The sequence below is a fragment of the Equus quagga genome, chromosome 11 (genome assembly GCF_021613505.1).
Source record: "Equus quagga isolate Etosha38 chromosome 11, UCLA_HA_Equagga_1.0, whole genome shotgun sequence".
Lineage (NCBI taxonomy): Eukaryota > Metazoa > Chordata > Mammalia > Perissodactyla > Equidae > Equus > Equus quagga.
Genome location: NC_060277.1, coordinates 72840282 through 72857631, shown reverse-complemented (window position 1 = coordinate 72857631; position 17350 = coordinate 72840282). Strand labels below are relative to the sequence as shown.

The following is a 17350-nucleotide window of genomic DNA, read 5'->3' as shown; positions in this document are numbered from 1 at the left end:
TAAGAGGTTAATATACAAAATATGTAAAGAATTCATATAACTCCATAGCAAAAAAAAAAAAAGCGCCTCTAACTCAGAAGGGAAATTACATTTGAGAGAAGGTGACGGAAACAGGACGTTGGGTCTGAGAATGACTTTCTTCTCAGTCAAGTAGGCCCCTGCCGAGATGGGATAAACCGAGCTGAGAGCGCAGAGAGCGGGTATATACACCAGTGACAGACGTTCAAGGAGTGTCAGGCGCTAAAGCTGAAGTTTTCAGCCTCGCTCCTCCACAGCTGTAAAATGACGGCTCGCCCGCCAGGGGGCGGTGTCTGCGGAAGCTCACGTATCCCATCGGCCCTGGCGCCCGGGCGGAAGAAGGTTCAGAGGTGATTCTGTGGCTCGCCTCGTCTCGGCTCTCCTATCCCCACTGACGTTGGGCAACAAAGATGGCGGCAGGAACCAGCAATTACTGGGAAGGTGAGGGCGAGGCCTCGGGTGGATCTGGTCAAGGGGCGAGGGCCTGAGTGAGGACGGGGCTTGAGGGAGGCAGCGGAGGCAAGAGCCAGGCCTCCGGAGCGGGGGGCTGAGGGGCCGGGCCGCTCTAGAGGGAGCCCGGGCCTGGGGGCCGAGGAGCCCGGACGGTCCGGGGCAGGGGGCTGGCCTGAGAGGCAGCGGGACCTGGGGCAGGGCTGGGGCAGAGGGGCTGAGCGGGCACCGAGGGGAAGAGGGGCCTGAGTGGCCGGGGGAGAACTGGGTTGAGGGGGTAGCGGAACGCGGACGAAGTGGCTTGGGCTGAGAACTCTGCGAGGAAGCCAGTGTTGAGCGAGAAGATCCGAGCCCGGGCGAGTGGGGGGAGCAGCGCCTGAGAGTTGAGGTCACTGTCGGACTACTGGGCAGGAAAAGCGAAAGGAGGAACTTGTCAGTCCGGTCCACCGAGGCGAATTGCATGAGTGGAATGTCTCTGACTGGGTCCCCTTGGCAGCTTCAGGCTGCGACTTCGAGGATTGGGTGTCGAGTCGGCTTTTGAAGGCAGAGGAAACTTTGCCTTTGCTCTGGCCATCGGTTTTGTTAAAGAGAGAAAGTTGGGAGAACCAGTGTGGATTCTAATTATTGCATTTGCTGTAGCTCTTCTACCAAAAAACTGTCTTGTGATTTGGCGAGTCCGTTTGTTTAACTCCTGAAAATAATGGTCCGATAAATTGGACTCGCGTAAAACTCATTCCTGGGCCTTGATGATGAACAAAGATCAGAGAAGGCTCACCTTTCCCTTTCAGTTGTCTGTTTCCTTTACTGCTCCATGGAAACTGCTCTCCAAATCCCTTTCCCCTATTAACCTATTTCCTATTGCTACGCACTGAAGCCTCTGGACACCCATCACAAATAACAATATTGTCACTATCAGACACTTGGTCTAAGAAACTTAATTCTAAGTTCATCCATACTTGCCTCTTAGACTTCTCAAAATACTTTTACTTGATGTTTTCTGTTAGAAAGTCAGTTACTAGTTACAGAAAAGCGTGCTTACAGTTTGAACATGTATTGAAGTGCCTATTTGAAATGTGTGTACTAGCTAGAAAATATTTTTAAATTATGTAAACTATGTAGAAGTGGCTATTGGTAACTTTAATACTCGTCGTTAGGCTATGGTTTTTTGAAACACCATGCTATAGTAATTATAGAAGCTTATTACTGACAACCTAGTCTGTGCCAGGTGCTTTAAACGCATGATTACTAATACATAAAAAACCCCCCGAAGGTAGGGGTTTAAAAAACAAAAAGCCGAGGTTCGTAGATTGTCAGTAAATCAGAGCCAGTTCTCAGAATCTCAGAACTTTAGGCTGAGCTGAGATTCTGAGATAGGGTCTCTGGACAAATGTTCTTCACTGTGTTAGTCTGCTTTCTGCTTTTGGTTCTTGATAAGTATGTTGAAATAACGTTTTGCATTCGTTATTCCAGACAGATGCGATCCTTACATCATTCCTACATCATTCCTTCCTATATTTCAGCCCGTTTATTTGCACCTTGCTTCACCATGAACGAGAGTACTCACATCTAGATGTGGGTTTCTGGACTGTGGCTTCTCTCACTCAACCACTTAGATGCCAAACTACCATACCAGTTTCTCTGCTTGCTTGTTTACTCCTGTTCTTTTAAAACTTATCCTCTTATTTCTGTCATACTTGTTTGACCTTGTTAGTACCATGTTGTTTATTGTTAGTTTCAGCCTCTCCAAATTTCTTTCGGTAAACTCATTGAAAGACAATATTTTTGTCTTTTTGTATGATTATTTATTTTTTCTTTATGCTCAATCACTAAGTCATTCTACTATTAAGAATTTCATAAGCCTGGGGCCAGCCCTGTGGCCAAGTGGTTAGGTTTGTGCTCTCTGCTGTGGCGGCCCAGGGTTTCGCTGGTTCGGATCCTGGGCGCGGATGTGGCACCACTCATCAAGCCACGCAAAGGTGGCGTCCCAAATGCCACAAGTAGAAAGACTCACAACTAAGTATACACAGCAATGTACCAGGGGCGTGGGGAAGGGGGGACTTTGGGGAGAAAAAGGAAAAAAATAAAATCTTTAAAAAAAAAGAATTTCTTAAGCCTAATGAAGCTTTGGGACATAAAGAGGTAGGAAAATCTCTGACAAAAGCAGTGATGGTTTCTTTTTCATAAAGATAGCTGGTAAATTAATATAATGCTGATCATAAACCATATTCAGTTCCTTTGTGATCTGTATTCTCTTCTGCTTTCCTCTAAATTATGAAATTTTAGATACTGCTATAGAAATAATTTCATGGATGTTAGGACATTTGTTGTCTAGCCGTTTTGCGGATGAAGCTGAAATTTTGCGTCTCCCACTGTCTCGCCCCTTCTTATCCCATCTGAAGTTTAAATAAGTGACAGTTTGCTTTTCTGGATGAGTCTTTGGTTTCCTCCTTATAACACTTTTCTTTTTTTTAAAGATTTTATTTTTCTTTTGTTCTCCCCAAAGCCCCCCGGTACATAGTTGTATATTTTAGTTGTGGGTCCTTCTGGTTGTGCTGTGTGGGACGCCACCTCAGCATGGCCTGATGAGCAGTGCCATGTCTGCGCCCGGGATCTGTGAAACCCTGGGCCACTGAAGCAGAGCGCGAGAACCTAACCACTCGGCCACGGGGCCGGCCCCAGAACACTTTTCTTTATGTAATCATTTGCATTGTTTGTTTTCTTCAGAGTAGTTTTATGATTTTCATGTCTGCTGTTGGACTTTTTGCATCTAATTTGCTTTTGTAATTTTATTAAAGATCTGAGGAAACAGGCTCGACAGCTGGAAAATGAACTTGATCTGAAACTGGTTTCCTTCAGTAAACTGTGTACGAGTTACAGTCACAGCAGTGCCCGAGATGGAAGACGCGACAGGTATAGGTACTACCAGATTCTCTCTCTTACGTCTTAAAGTATATAATGTTTTTAAAGCATTAAAAGCTTAACTGAAATACATAACTCTAACTTGGTCATTTGGTGAATTTTTGGTGTTTTATTTTGTTATTGATTGTTTTATTTTTTAGTGATTTATAAAAATTCTCCTTAATTCTTGAAACTAGCATTTCTTTGGGATCCTTTGACAAGGATTGTGACAGTGTTAGGAGGAAAATGCTAAGGCTTAAGAATGAGTTTGTATCAGAAATAAGAGTTTCTAGTTCAGCCTTTGCAAGGAAATGTGGTTAATTTGCCCCCATTGTATTTCCTATAGCTTCTAATTGCTAAACAGATCTGGGGAATTACCTAAGTGCAAGGTATGCATACTACTCTTCTGGTGTTTTAGAATGGATCTAATGTAGTATGTATCCCCCCTGTTAATCCTCTTAGCTGTTTTTAATTTTACTTCTTTTTTGAGAATCTGGTATACAACTATATTGAACATATGGAAAATACATTCTCATCTTTGAATCTTATGCTCCCTTTAGTCCATCCACTTGTTTCAAAAAATTTTAGGAAATATAACGGGCCCCCACATGCCTGTCTCCCACTTTAAGAAATAATCATTACCAGTTCAGTTGAAGCCCTGGATGGCACTCCATTTTCTCCCTCCCCATAATCTCTATATGTTTTTACTACGTATGTTTGTGTTCCTAAACAACTCATAGTAGGAGCTATAGTTATTTTGCAACTGTTTTTTTGTTTAACATTATCTTTGAGATTCAGCTATGGATACATTTAACTGTGCTGTGTTCATTTGCTACGTATAGTATTACATTGTATGATTTTATCACAATTTATTCTGTAGTTGGACATTGTTTCTAATTTTTGCTAATTAATAATAATTTTAATAACTGACACAGAGTGTTCATTATGTGTCAGGTACTGTTTTAAGAGCTTTATATAAAGGCTACTGGGAACTTTTTTTTTCTTTTCTGGGAAGGAAGATTTGCTCTGAGCTAACATCCTTTGCCAGTCTTCCTCTTTTTTTTTTTGGCTTGAGGAAGGTTAGTCCTGAGCTAACTTCTGTGCCAATCTTCCTCTATTTTGTCTGTGGGTCACTGCCACAACATGGCTTGACAAGTGTTGTAAGTCCGCGCAGGATCTGAACCAGTCAACCCAGGCTGCCAAAGCTGAGCATGCTGGACTTAATGGCTATGCCATGGGACTGGCCCCAGCTGGGAACATTTTCACCTATAAAGTGTTTCTGTATACCTAACAGTGGAATTGCTGGTAGAGTTGTTAGTTGTTATCCTCTCTTTATTTTACATACTTTTTTGAGGATTGGTGGTAGATAGCATATTTTTTCAGCTGATAATAATAAAAACGACAAAAACTGGTCTTGGATTTGAACCTAGGTTTTCCTATCTCCAGAACCCTTATCACTAGCCAAAGTATTGCTTCTTTTTAAATAAGGGCACTTTATTAAAGAATTAAAATTAAAGATAGCAGGGTCAACATATTAACTTTAGGACCTAAAAGTAAGCTATTGGCATGCCACGTAGCTTTGAGTGCAGTGCATTTTTTTCGGGCGTGCCTTTACTTAGCAAGTAAAGAGAATAAGGAATGTTCTTTTCTATGAGTAAACTTATTTTATCACATTGGAAAGCATTTTTCCTGAATTTAAGTCTCCCACTTGGCTATGCCAGTGAGTATATAATTTTAAAACTGCTAATTGTTAAGAGATGCAGTTAGATGATGCTTTTTTTATGTTCTCTGTGCTTCGTGCACTTAATACTTTTGTGATTCCTTTAAGGGAAAAACTATCTTGAAAACATTGCGTAAGAAATTCTACAACTAATTGGGACTGACTTTATAGAATTATTTCAGCCTAACTGTTCCTTTCAATAAGAAACCTAAAGCCAAGGAGATCCAGATCCAGTGTGCATTCCAAAGTGTTTTGTTTCTTGCCCGGGTTGAAAGCATGTCATGATGAATAAACTCAATGAGAGGATTTTTCTTCCAGGAATAGTTTTTTTTTTTTTTAACTCCATGTATTTTGAGAACTTCATATAGTCTGTGAATCATCACACACCTATAGAATGAATTAAATTTAACTGAATCTTAGTATTGTGGAGAATGAGTTTTTGGCCATTTTCCTGGACTCATATACTCTCCTGAGAATGGAGAATGTAGAACTTGCCTCCTCATTCATTCAACTCGTATTTAATGAGCATCTGCCATGTGCCAGGCGCCATTTTAGGTGCTAGGCATGTATCTGAGAATAAGACATAGACAGTTTCCCTCATTATGGAGTTTGCATTTGTTGGCCCATTGTTCTTTTTCATATATCTTGGAGGGAAGGATCTTAGGGTAGGGAGGTATTAGTAGGATATAGAGCATTTTTGCCTGGGCACATCCTAAGAAACAACAGCAGAACCTTGGGTTCACTCTGACACGTACTAAAGAGCTAGCTATTTTGATATCTGTTTTAAGGCAAACACATTGAATTATTTCGAGAAGAAATAAAAATCTGGACCTAGTTAAACATCTTAAAATAAAAATTCTCCATTTTAGCTACTTTTTGGCTATTTCACTGCTTGTTACTATTGGTGTGGAGGTGTATATGAGAAGAGAAATAGTAGTAGCTAAGGCACTTTTTGATGTTAAACTGATGATTTAGTTTTTTAATTTGCCACACCCAAGCACTGTCACCGGGCAGGACAAAGTCTTCAGTGAGACTGGAGACATAGTCATTGCTTGAGCATTTATCTGTATCAGTATAATTAAGATCTGTATTGAGCTGCTCATGTATGGCCCACTTGGAAAGCTAATGAAAGTTAGTGGTTGACTTAAGAGTCAAAAGAAACTTTCAGGATGTGCAGTTTTAGAATTTGAATCTGTCAAACATAAATTTCACATGTAAAAAGTTAGATTTGTGACTCACTTTTCAGGTTTAAGACATTTCAACACATTTTTACAAAACAGTGGAAACAAATGGACAATATAAATGGAAATGTAGAGTGTTGGTACTAAAATTTCTCTGCTGGACATTGCTGTCTATGTTAGACTTGAAGCCAGTTCTTGCTTATTTAATAACTAGTTATCCAGTCTGTAGATTATTTAAATCTCAATTTTATTTCTTCTTGGTAAGAGTCAAAGAAAGAAGAGAGAACTTAATTTAAGGTTTAAGGGACCATAATTGTTTTGGGGTAAAAATTTAAAAGATTATTCCTCACAAATCTCATAACAAAATTCATAGTACATTTTATGGTTCCTCTTATATGCTGTACTGCATACTTCCATGGCTTTATTTCACATGATTTGTTCTTTTAGATTCAGCATTTAATTGGGCACTGCCATAGCTTAAGTTACTTTCATTTGGGACAGTAAACAAGCATTTGGAATTGCTTTACATTATTAAGATTAGATGTATTAAAGCTTGGGAAAATCTAACACTCAATCATATTTTATACTGAATTTAATATTTAGAACATGTATGATCTTTATAGGAAAACTGCTATAAAAATTATAGCTTCTTAAGAAACGGATCTCAGGGGTTCTATTTGACCTCTTTAAGAATAATTACCTTATTATTTTAAGTATTTTTTAAAGGATTAGGTTTAAGTAATAGATTCTCTTTATTTGAACTTCTCTTTAGCTCTGACACAACACCTCTTTTAAATGGATCAAGCCAAGACAGAATGTTTGAAACAATGGCAATTGAAATTGAGCAGCTTTTGGCAAGGGTAAGCACTTTCTGTTAAATAACTCTTTTTGCTAATAACTGTATACTTGTTATGATACTGGATTATATTAATACAGACCTGTTTATTGAAATCACCCTTTCATTCAAGATGTGTGCCTCCCTAGGCACTTGAATTTTGGTGACAGCCATTCCCAGATCCTGTGGATGTTATTTTTGCCTTTATGGATTATTTGGGGGAAATACTGACCTTGCCTACTGTCTACTTCTTGTTTTTTTGTTTGTTTTTTGCTGTTATCCAAAAGGACATACAGGCAGATAATTGACTTTTAACTCTTTATAGTGCTTTCTAAAATATTTTTATTGGTTTTCATTTTCTTTCTTCTTCTTTTTAGCTCACAGGAGTAAATGATAAAATGGCAGAATATACCAACAGTGCGGGTGTCCCCTCCTTGAATGCAGCACTGATGCATACATTACAGCGACATAGAGACATATTGCAGGTAATATATTGGGCTTGAGATTTTTGTTATCATAGAATTCTCTTTCTTTTTAATCCCTGTATGGAATGTATATGCATGTATTTAAAAGAGCGAAGGGAAAAATCTTCTGAGGATAAATGCCGTGCTATAGAAATTTGTCTTGTTTTGCTTTCTTTCCTTTGGTGTTATGAAATTCTGAAAATGTCTACTAGCTCTTGCTTTTGCCTGGTAGAATTGAATAATATTTGTCAGTAGATAAATATACTTCTACCGTGAGAGACCTCATAGCTAACTGTAATGGTGAAATAGCCATTGGTCATGTATAGGCGATAATACGGTGGTTTCAAGTATACTTTTGTCAGGCTTTGAAGATAACATGGAAGAGGAGTAATTTGCTGTATTTATTTAGTATATTATTTGAGAAAATATTAAAAGTGTACCAATAAAATGAAATAAACTCTTAAAGATTTACATATGGGGGTGTTAAAAATATAGTAGTACAACTAGAAAGACAAATATTTTTAATATTGAAAAAATTCAGCAACCATTTCTAATTTTCAAAACTCTTGTCGAAAATAGGAATAGAAGGATACTTTATTTATCTGATGTAAAAATGTGTATATCAGATTAAAAGCTAGCATCATGCTTAAAAATAAAGCACTAAAAGCACTTCCATTGAAGAAAAAAACAAGACAAGGGTATCCACAATCACCACAGATGTTTAATATTGTTTTGGAAGTTCTTGGTGGAGCAATTAGGCAGTGAAAAGAAACAAGATATAAATTTTGGAAAGGAAGAGACAAAATTTGTATTATGTGGCAGTGATAAGATTATATATCCAATACAATAAGAAAACTAACTCCCACAAAAGTAGAAACAAATTCAGTAAGATGGTGGATTACAAAATTAATATATAAGGGCAAGTAGTTTTTCTACATACAAACAATAACCTGTTAGGAAATACAGTGGAAGAAACTATAAAACCCTTATCTATAAATGTAATAAGAATGTATATAGGGAGCTGGCCCAGTGGCCAAGTGTTTAAGTTCATGCACTCTGCTTCAGTGGCCCAGGGTTTCACTGGTTCGGATCCTGGGCGCGGACCTAGCACTGCTCATCAAGCCGTGCTGAGGCGGCGTCCCACATAGCAGAACTAGAAGGACCTACAACTAGAATATACAGCTATGTACTAGGGGGCTTTGGGGAGAAGAAAAAAATAAAAGAATGTATAGGACTCGTATATATAAAACTCTACTGAGAAACATAAAAGATTTACTCTGCGTTTGGGTGGGAAGACACCTCTCTAAATCAACCTGTGAATTGATTGCTATCCCAATGGAAATAACAGGGTTTTTGTTTGTTTCTTTGTTTCATTTTTTTTTTTAGTTGGTAAAATGACACCAAAGTTCAAGAATAACTAAGAAAAAATATGTGAAAATGAAGATAGGTAGTAAAGGATGCCTAGTTCTACCAGATGTTAAAACCTGTTAAGAATCTAGGATAATTAAGATAGTTTGATTCTAGAGAAAAAGTAGACCAATAGAACAGAATGGAGTTCATATATAGAACAAATATGCGTAGAAATTTAGTTTCTGATAAAGGTAGTATTTTAAATCAGTGGGAAGAAGAGGGATTATAAAGTAAATAGAGCTGTAACAATCGGCTAATTATTGGGGGAAAAAAACAAACCTCAATGTCTATCTCATTCTTCCCATCCAGAGTAAATTCCAAATGGATTAAAGATTTACGTATAGAAAAAGAAATCATAAAAGTTCAGAATAAATCATGATGAAATTATACAGTTTAGGTATTGAAGGACTTTGTATGCAAGATCTAATACCAGGAACTATAACAAATGACTAATTTTTTTAATATGCAAAGAAATAATAGAAATAAGAAAAAGGCAACCTAATAGGAAAATGGGCAAAGGATGTGAACTTGTTGTTTACAGAAAATCACTGGCCAAAACCATAAAAAGATGTTCAGCCACATTCCCAAATAAAATTAGACAAATCAAAATGCAACATGATTTTTCATCTGTCAGATTAGCAAATATTGAAACATTTGTGACCTGTTATTGGCAAAAGTGTAGAAAAGTGGGCACTCATACATTTGCTGGGAACATGAATTGATGCAGTCTTTATAGAAGGCAGCTTAGTGCTATCAAAATCTAAATGTAAGATTCTTTGATCCAGGTATTCTGCTAGGCATTTACTCTAAATACACTTTGAAAAGAAAGAGTTCAATAAAATATGTATAAAAGAATGTTTCTTGCAGCATTTTTTACCAGAAAAAAATGAAAGCAACTAAAACATTTATCAGTAGGGAATTTATTAAATTATAATAGACTCATAAGATAGAATTCTATATAGCTATTAAAAGAATATAGATTTCTATTTGCTAATATGAAAAGATTACTTGATATTTTATGAACTTGAAAAATTGAGGTATACAGCAGAATACGGTATGATTTCTTTAGCATAAATGAAAGAAATAATAGATAAGCTTGTATATACAAAAACATTTCGTGAAAGAAAATGATGATAATGTTATGAACTATGGAGCGGGATGGTTCTTTTATTCCTTTTGGTGCTCTTTTAGTGTTCTCCCTATATTCATGTATTACTTTTTTTATTTTTATTTTTTTAAGATTTTATTTTTCCTTTTTCTCCCCAAAGCCCCCTGGTACATAGTTGCATATTTTTAGTTGTAGTTCCTTCCAGTTGTGACAGGTGGGATGCCGCCTCAGCGTGGCTTGATGAGCAGTGCCATGTCCGCACCCAGGATCCAAACAGGCAAAGCCCTGGGCCGCCACAGCGGAGTGCATGAATTTAATCACTCGGCCATGGGGCCGGCCCCTTATTTTTGTTTTTAAAGTGTCAATATGGGCTCACTGGAAGATGGGATTATGATTTTCATCTTCTTTATATATACTTCTCTGAATTAAAAAAGTAATGAATATTCCTTAATATCTTAAAAATATGATAATAGAAAAAGAAAGGAAAATATTTAAAGATTATTTTGTTTACAGTTCTCTTGGTTCTGTTCTTCCTTTGGTTGATTTAGGAATTAAATTTCTTTGGGAATTCCAAAAGGATGAAATTTGAAAATAAGCCCCATTGGGTACACTAATGAGTAGAAAGAGCCGCTCAATTTTATCCTAGGATATTTGAAGTCATTTTATCTTAGAGTTATTTTTTTCTTCACAATTCTGCCCCGTACTAGAACATTGAAGAAGAATGATTTAGTGGCACCATTACCCTAGCACCAAATTGTTTTCATTTGAAAGCAGTTGGTTACTCTTCAGGAAAATGATTATAATGTTGTTTTTATTTCTTGGCAATTTTATTTCTTAAATAGCAGTTTTTTGGCAGAAATTTCTAAAAGGATGACAATGAATAACTGCCTCAATGAGATAAAAATATATAATTAACTTATGTTGTGACTGGATGTTGATTTATTGCAGGATTATACACATGAATTCCATAAAACCAAAGCCAACTTCATGGCAATACGGGAAAGGGAGAATCTCTTGGGATCAGTACGAAAAGACATTGAGTAAGTTACCTTTTATATTATTTTGTTGGGTATTTGTTCAGATTTGGATTTAGAGTATATCCATGATTAACAGCAAATTGAGTAACAGAACCAGGATTTAGATTTCCAGCTTTCTCATTCCCATTTCACTATTTTTAAACATTGCTGCTACAGTATGGTCCTAATCTACTTTGCTGGTTTCATTTCCAACTTTCCCTAGTTTTATCACTGACTCCTGCCGACCTTGACTTTCCTGTCTTAATTCAAAGTCCAGCTTAGATGATATCTTCATGAGTTTTTCTCTGATCTCCTACCACCCACCTTAAGAATTATAACATTACCGATGATTGAAGCTCTCCGTGTTTCCCTTCCTGATTACCACCTATCCCCTACCCTCTCCCTTGCCCCCAAAATTATGTATTCAGGTAGCTATCAAAGTAGCCTTTACTTCCCTTGAATCAGAAATAACTGTTTTTTCCAGATTTTATACAAACTCATAGCCTTAGGCCAAATTATTTGAGGACTCCCAACATTTTCATGCTGATCTCAATCCATAATTTTAAAGATTTGTCCTTTTATTCCATACCTTTACCTCACCTTCAGTAATATATTCTAGCATTTCATACACATTTTTGAAATTTTTTTCACAACTGAACATGACTGATAAGGTGAAATCCGTTGGGCAGCTAATTAAAGCTGCAGACTTTCCCACTTTTGGACCATCTGTTGATGCTGGTCGTTGTCTCACTTGTGATAAGTGTATGATACTTGTGTTTCATAAGTTAACTATGATACTTATGTTTCATAAACTGTTATATACATTACCATGTCATAAACTGATATATATCCTGTGTACTCTGAGCCTCCTTTATTTTGTACTCATGGGCCTCCTTTATTTTGTTGTAACAGTAAGACAGCTTTGCAGCAGAAATAATTTAATATTCATTGCATTCAAAATTTTTGTTCAAAACTGTAACCCAGGATTATCCAGCCACCAAAGGTCATTTCCTCCTCTAGAAATTATCTTGGAAAATAAATTTTTGTTGTTTGTCTCTGTTTTATTTGTGTTTAGTCGTATGTCCTTTGTTTAACATATAGGAGTAAAAAAATAAACATTTTTGCCATAATTAGAAATTTTCTAATATTTTTAGTTCTCAGGAACTTGTAAGTCTTTTGTTTAATTGCTGTACAGTCTATTTATATATGTCTTAAGGAATGCATTGAGAACCAGTTTAGGGGACGGCCTTTAATGTGCAGGCATTTAGCTCCCCCACAGTTTGTGGGAAACATTAGCATACAGCCCACTGTGATAACTTGCTTTCTGAAAGATGATCATAAAAGAAACTTGTTCATCCATTCATTAAATTATTTCTTGATTACCAGCCATGAATAAGACTGTGTCAGTCACAGTAGAGGGTAGAAATGAAAAGACCAACTTGACGTTCTAGGGGTTTATAATCTACGTGCTAAAGAGGAGTAAGGCACATACTCAAATTAATGTAATACGAGGCAGAATATGATTAGTGAGATGATATGTAGTAGTAATAACTGATGTTTTGAAGTTTTTTTTTTTAAGATTGGCTCCTGAGCTAACAACATGTTGCCAATCTTTTTTTTTCTTTCTCCCCAAAGCCCCCTAGTACATAGTAGTATATTTTAAAGGTTTTATTTTTTTTTCCTTTTTCCCCTAAAGCCACCCGGTACATAGTTGTATATTCTTAGTTGTGGCTCCTTCTAGTTATGGCATGTGGGATGCTGCCTCAGCATGGCTTGATGAGCGGTGCCATGTCCTTGCCCAGGATCCAAACCAGCAAAACCCTGGGCCACTGCAGCGGAGCGTGAGAACTTAACCACTCGACCCATGGGGCTAGCCCCCTACAGTGGTATATTTTAGTTGTAGGTCCTTCTAGTTGTGCTATGTGGGCTCCTGCCTCAGCATGGCTTGGTGAGCGCGATGCTAGGTCCGCGCCCAAGATGTGAACCGGTGAAACCCTAGGCTGCCAAAGCAGAGCACGTGAACTTAACCACTTGGCCGTGGGGCCAGCCCCGATGTTTTAAACGTTTTTGTAATTACACGCCACCTTTCCATATATTATCTCTTTTTGACTTCATATCTTTTGGTATAGATAGAAATCATTAGTCCTATTTTATGAAACTAGGTATTAGGAGACTTGTCAAAGGGTAACTGGCTAATAAATGATGGAGTATGGATTTAAATGCAAATCATCAGTCTTCCAAGTCCAGTGTGTTCTTGATTGTATCTTGCTGCTTTTTCTGGTGCTTTCTTTCCCACTGTGCTTTGCACATTAGCACTGCCTCTCACCCATTTCGTAGTTCATTTTTAGCAGCATGACCCTCTTTTATCTTATTGCAGTATATGTGCAGTTACTTGAATTTTTTATTTTGTTCTTGATACTTTATTGTAAGTAACAACAGAAGCATGAAAGTGTTGATAGAAACGATAAAAAGCATTTTCTTTTAAATTTTAATGCACTTAAGACCAAGATAGAAATTCTTAAGTATGCCGAAATTGGCAGATCTTTAGCTTCATTGTAGTGCTCCTTAGGCTTCAGTTGATGGACTGCATGTACTATTGTGAAGGAAAACATTCTGTTTCAGTAGCTTCCCCACCCCATGTGCTGTGTAGTAATCGGTCCAAAGTTTTACTTCCACTTGAAGAAAATAAAGATAGAGGAGATAATGAAAGGAAAAGTAACGTTTTTGTTTGTTTAAGAATGTTAGATTATTTTAGTGAAAAATAATAACCTCTTAGGCCTACATGAGAAAGGCATTCATATTTATTTATAACAGGTGTCATTTTTAGAAGGAGATGAAAAGGATTATACACTTTAATTGTTCATTCAAAACTATGTCGTATCTGGCAAAAATGTTCATAAGTTTTCTCTGTTTTGATCTAGGTCATATAAAAGTGGGTCTGGAGTAAACAACAGAAGAACTGAACTATTTTTGAAAGAACATGACCATCTTCGAAAGTAGGTATTGTTGAATGTATGCACACTATGTAGTTTCCATACTTATTAATTCATTTACTTATGTAAGTGCTTTATCAATGCGAATTCATTTAATTCTTCTAAAGACGCTATTTGGTAGAAATGGAATTGCAGCTGTTCCAATCATAATTAGCAAAGATATTACGCTGTTGAAAATCCAAAGTCTGCATTCACAATTAATTGTAACCTGTCTTTTATTGCCTTAACGTTTCTTTTCCTTAGCAAGTCTATTGTTCTAATACTTTTGTCCACTACTGTAGTTATTAGTAATAATAATAGTAATAATAGTGATAATGACTTATGTTTGAATGGCCTGATACCAACTGACGTATGTCAAGAAGCTTTATAAAGGGTACTTGGCCATACGTCAAATCCAAAGAAAAGCAGCTTCCCAAGATTTCAGAAGAAAGCGCCTAAAAACTTGGATGAGCTATATTTTAAAACAAGTCACCATAGTCGATCCCTGCTTCATCTGTTTTTGCTCTGAAATGTACTGGTTTCTGTAATTATTTTCTCTGTATTTTGTTGTAGAAGTGAAGGATCAGAAAATTACTCACCTCTGTGAGCTCAGCCTCTAAGCTCTTGAGCAGCTAGTATCCATGATAGTTAAATGTTGTGAATTATGCTGGTATTTGCTACTGAATGTCATAAATTAGTCATATCCATATGTGCTTAATGTACTGTTCAATTTATTTTTCTTTAAAGATCACCACTTTAAATATAAGCTGTTGAATTTAGAACATGGAATGATCAAGACTTTTTTAGAAGTCTGAGTACTTCTAGTGTCGGAAATAGCTTTTAGCCTTCTTTCTTAATCTGTTGAATATTATTGATTGGCACAAGGGGGCAGTCTTTCCTAGACTATGTTTAGTTTGTGGTTATTCATGGCTTTGGTAGTTCTGTTTGTGTTTGATAAAGACTACCATAAAAGAATTTTGCGTTACATCCAAAACTATGTTAATATATTCTTGAGATACAGAATAATTTAGGAGGTAAGATAACTCAAGAAGCATAGAATAAACATTAGATTGCATCACTGTTTTTATATTACTTCAAAAAGAAATTAAACAGTTAGAAATGCAGTAGTTTACTCTGTAAAGAATGATTTTGATGCTGAAAAGAGTCTACCAGAGTAATTACATAAATTAATATCCTATATTATTTCAGAACACATCGTTTACTATAAATTTTATATAAAAATTTGCAGTTTTGTGATTATTTTAGTAATTCAAAGAAAACCCTTAAGGAGTTTAATACTGTCCATTTATAGAAAAAAATACAACAATTTAGAGGCACACAGCTTAAGTAATTTGTTTAGGGTTATAAAAATGATGAGAGGATTGGCAATCAAAAGGTATTTTCCATTTTTGTTTCTGAGACAAATATATACTTTAGTATATATATATGATGTATGGTATATGATATACTTTATGCAAATTCCTTTGAACATTCTTGTGAAGAAGTTTGTATGTGCTCATTCTATGCAGAGAGAAAGTGAAGCAGGATAAAATTTAAAGTAGAATGGAATATGAGCTTCTGATGAATTAGGGAAATTGTTGAGACTAAAAGCAAGGGCTTCGTCATTGCTGTCAATATTAGAACACAGATCTTCCAAATGCGTTTTTGAAAACATCAATCTTATGTATAAGTTACAAATACCTGTTAAGTAATAAGATAATATAAAATTATGGACAAATGTGTGTACAAAATAATATGAAAAACTTTCTCTGTTTTTTCAGTGTTATTTCTGTATTTAATTTGCCAAGTGCTTTAAGGAAGAATTGGCAAGATTTTTTTTTAGAATAACTTTTTTTAATATAAAAGCTATGAGTATTCTTTGTAGTACTTATTTTAGAAAGTGCTAATAATTCAACAACACAAAAACTCAAATCACTCATTAGTACAGATTCTGTAACTATTTTTTTACTCAGTAATTGAGCCTTTTCCCATGTTATTTGATAATTTTTTGTTTGTTTTTAAGTAGTTCTTTTAATTTTTAATAGTGTATGTATTCCATAATGCAGATAAACTGTAATTCATGTAACCATTTCCCTAATGTTCACCTTTTAAATTATTTCCAGTTTTTACTGTTACACATATTGAAGTCTTTGCATGTATCCGTAATTATTTCCTTATGATAAACTCCTAAAATTGGAATTGTAGGATTAAAGAATATGTTCATTTTTAAGGCTTTTGGTATATTGTCAAATTTCCCGCTAAAGATTTGCTAGTTGAGAGTTCTGTTAGTAGCATATATAAAAACTCCCCAATGCCCCTACTAACACTGCTATTTTTATTTTTGATTCATGCCATAAAGATAGGCAAAAATTCTCAGGCAATAGTTTTTTTTTATATAAGGAATACATTTTCATTAGAGAAAATGTAGGTTAAACAGCCAAACAAAAGAAGCATAAAGAAGTAATAGTTAAATTAACCTGTGAGTGATATGGACAACAAGGGATTAAATATTTTATCAAGCCCATTTGTTTTTTTTTGTTTTTTTTGTTTTTTTCCTTTTTTCTCCCCAAAGCCCCCCGGTACATAGTTGTATATTCTTCGTTGTGGGTCCTTCTAGTTGTGGCATGTGGGACGCTGCCTCAGCGTGGTCTGATGAGCAGTGCCATGTCCGCGCCCAGGATTCGAACCAACGAAACACTGGGCCGCCTGCAGCGGAGCGCGCGAACTTAACCACTCAGCCATGGGGCCAGCCCCCTTATCAAGCCCATTTGTAATTAATTGGCCAGATTTGCTGCTAGGGTACGTTTTATTTTGATCTTTCAAGGGTAAAGGATTTTTTAATACTCAATAACTCAGATAACGGGTTTGATTTTGTGCTATAAGGTTGGACTTTTTATGGCTAGAAGCATTTCTTAGTTGATTCTTCATAAAAATACTGTTTTTTCATGTTAACATAAATTACTACAACTTATTTCTAAAGTACATATTTTTGCTTTGAAAAAAGAGTAAAACAGTTTTTATAAACGAATGCCAAACTAAAAAAAAAAAAATGACTTCGTAATGAATTGTTTTTACCAGCTCCCCTTAATACTCTTTTTGTCTAAAAATTAATGTCGTTAGCTTATAACAGTTTATCTTATGGAAGACAGTAATTTCTCTTCCTGTGTGGTGGATAAGGTAGCTTTCATTTTTGACTTGTCTTTCCCTGAGTCTGTCTCAGTATGTCAGTCAGAAGAAAATGCTGACTTTGAGTTGTGTCGAGGTTGTAGCTATTTGTT

At 36.1% G+C, this 17350-nt stretch overlaps 1 protein-coding gene across 10 annotated transcripts in view; it reads left to right on the top strand.

Annotated features, from left to right (window-relative positions):
• Positions 1–369: 369 nt before the first annotated feature.
• GOSR1 (golgi SNAP receptor complex member 1) overlaps positions 370–17350 on the top strand; it is a 49626-nt gene continuing 32645 nt past the window's right edge. For 8 of the 10 annotated variants that reach the window (XM_046675763.1, XM_046675765.1, XM_046675760.1 and 5 more), the window contains exons 1-6: positions 370–459; positions 3264–3384; positions 7040–7127; positions 7480–7587; positions 11033–11124; positions 14022–14096. In XM_046675763.1, the coding sequence (XP_046531719.1) occupies positions 429–459; positions 3264–3384; positions 7040–7127; positions 7480–7587; positions 11033–11124; positions 14022–14096 (515 nt within the window). In that variant the 5' untranslated portion in view covers positions 370–428. The remainder of the gene's footprint in view (positions 460–3263; positions 3385–7039; positions 7128–7479; positions 7588–11032; positions 11125–14021; positions 14097–17350) is intronic. The other 2 variants (XM_046675764.1, XM_046675757.1) reach the window with 1 other exon arrangement.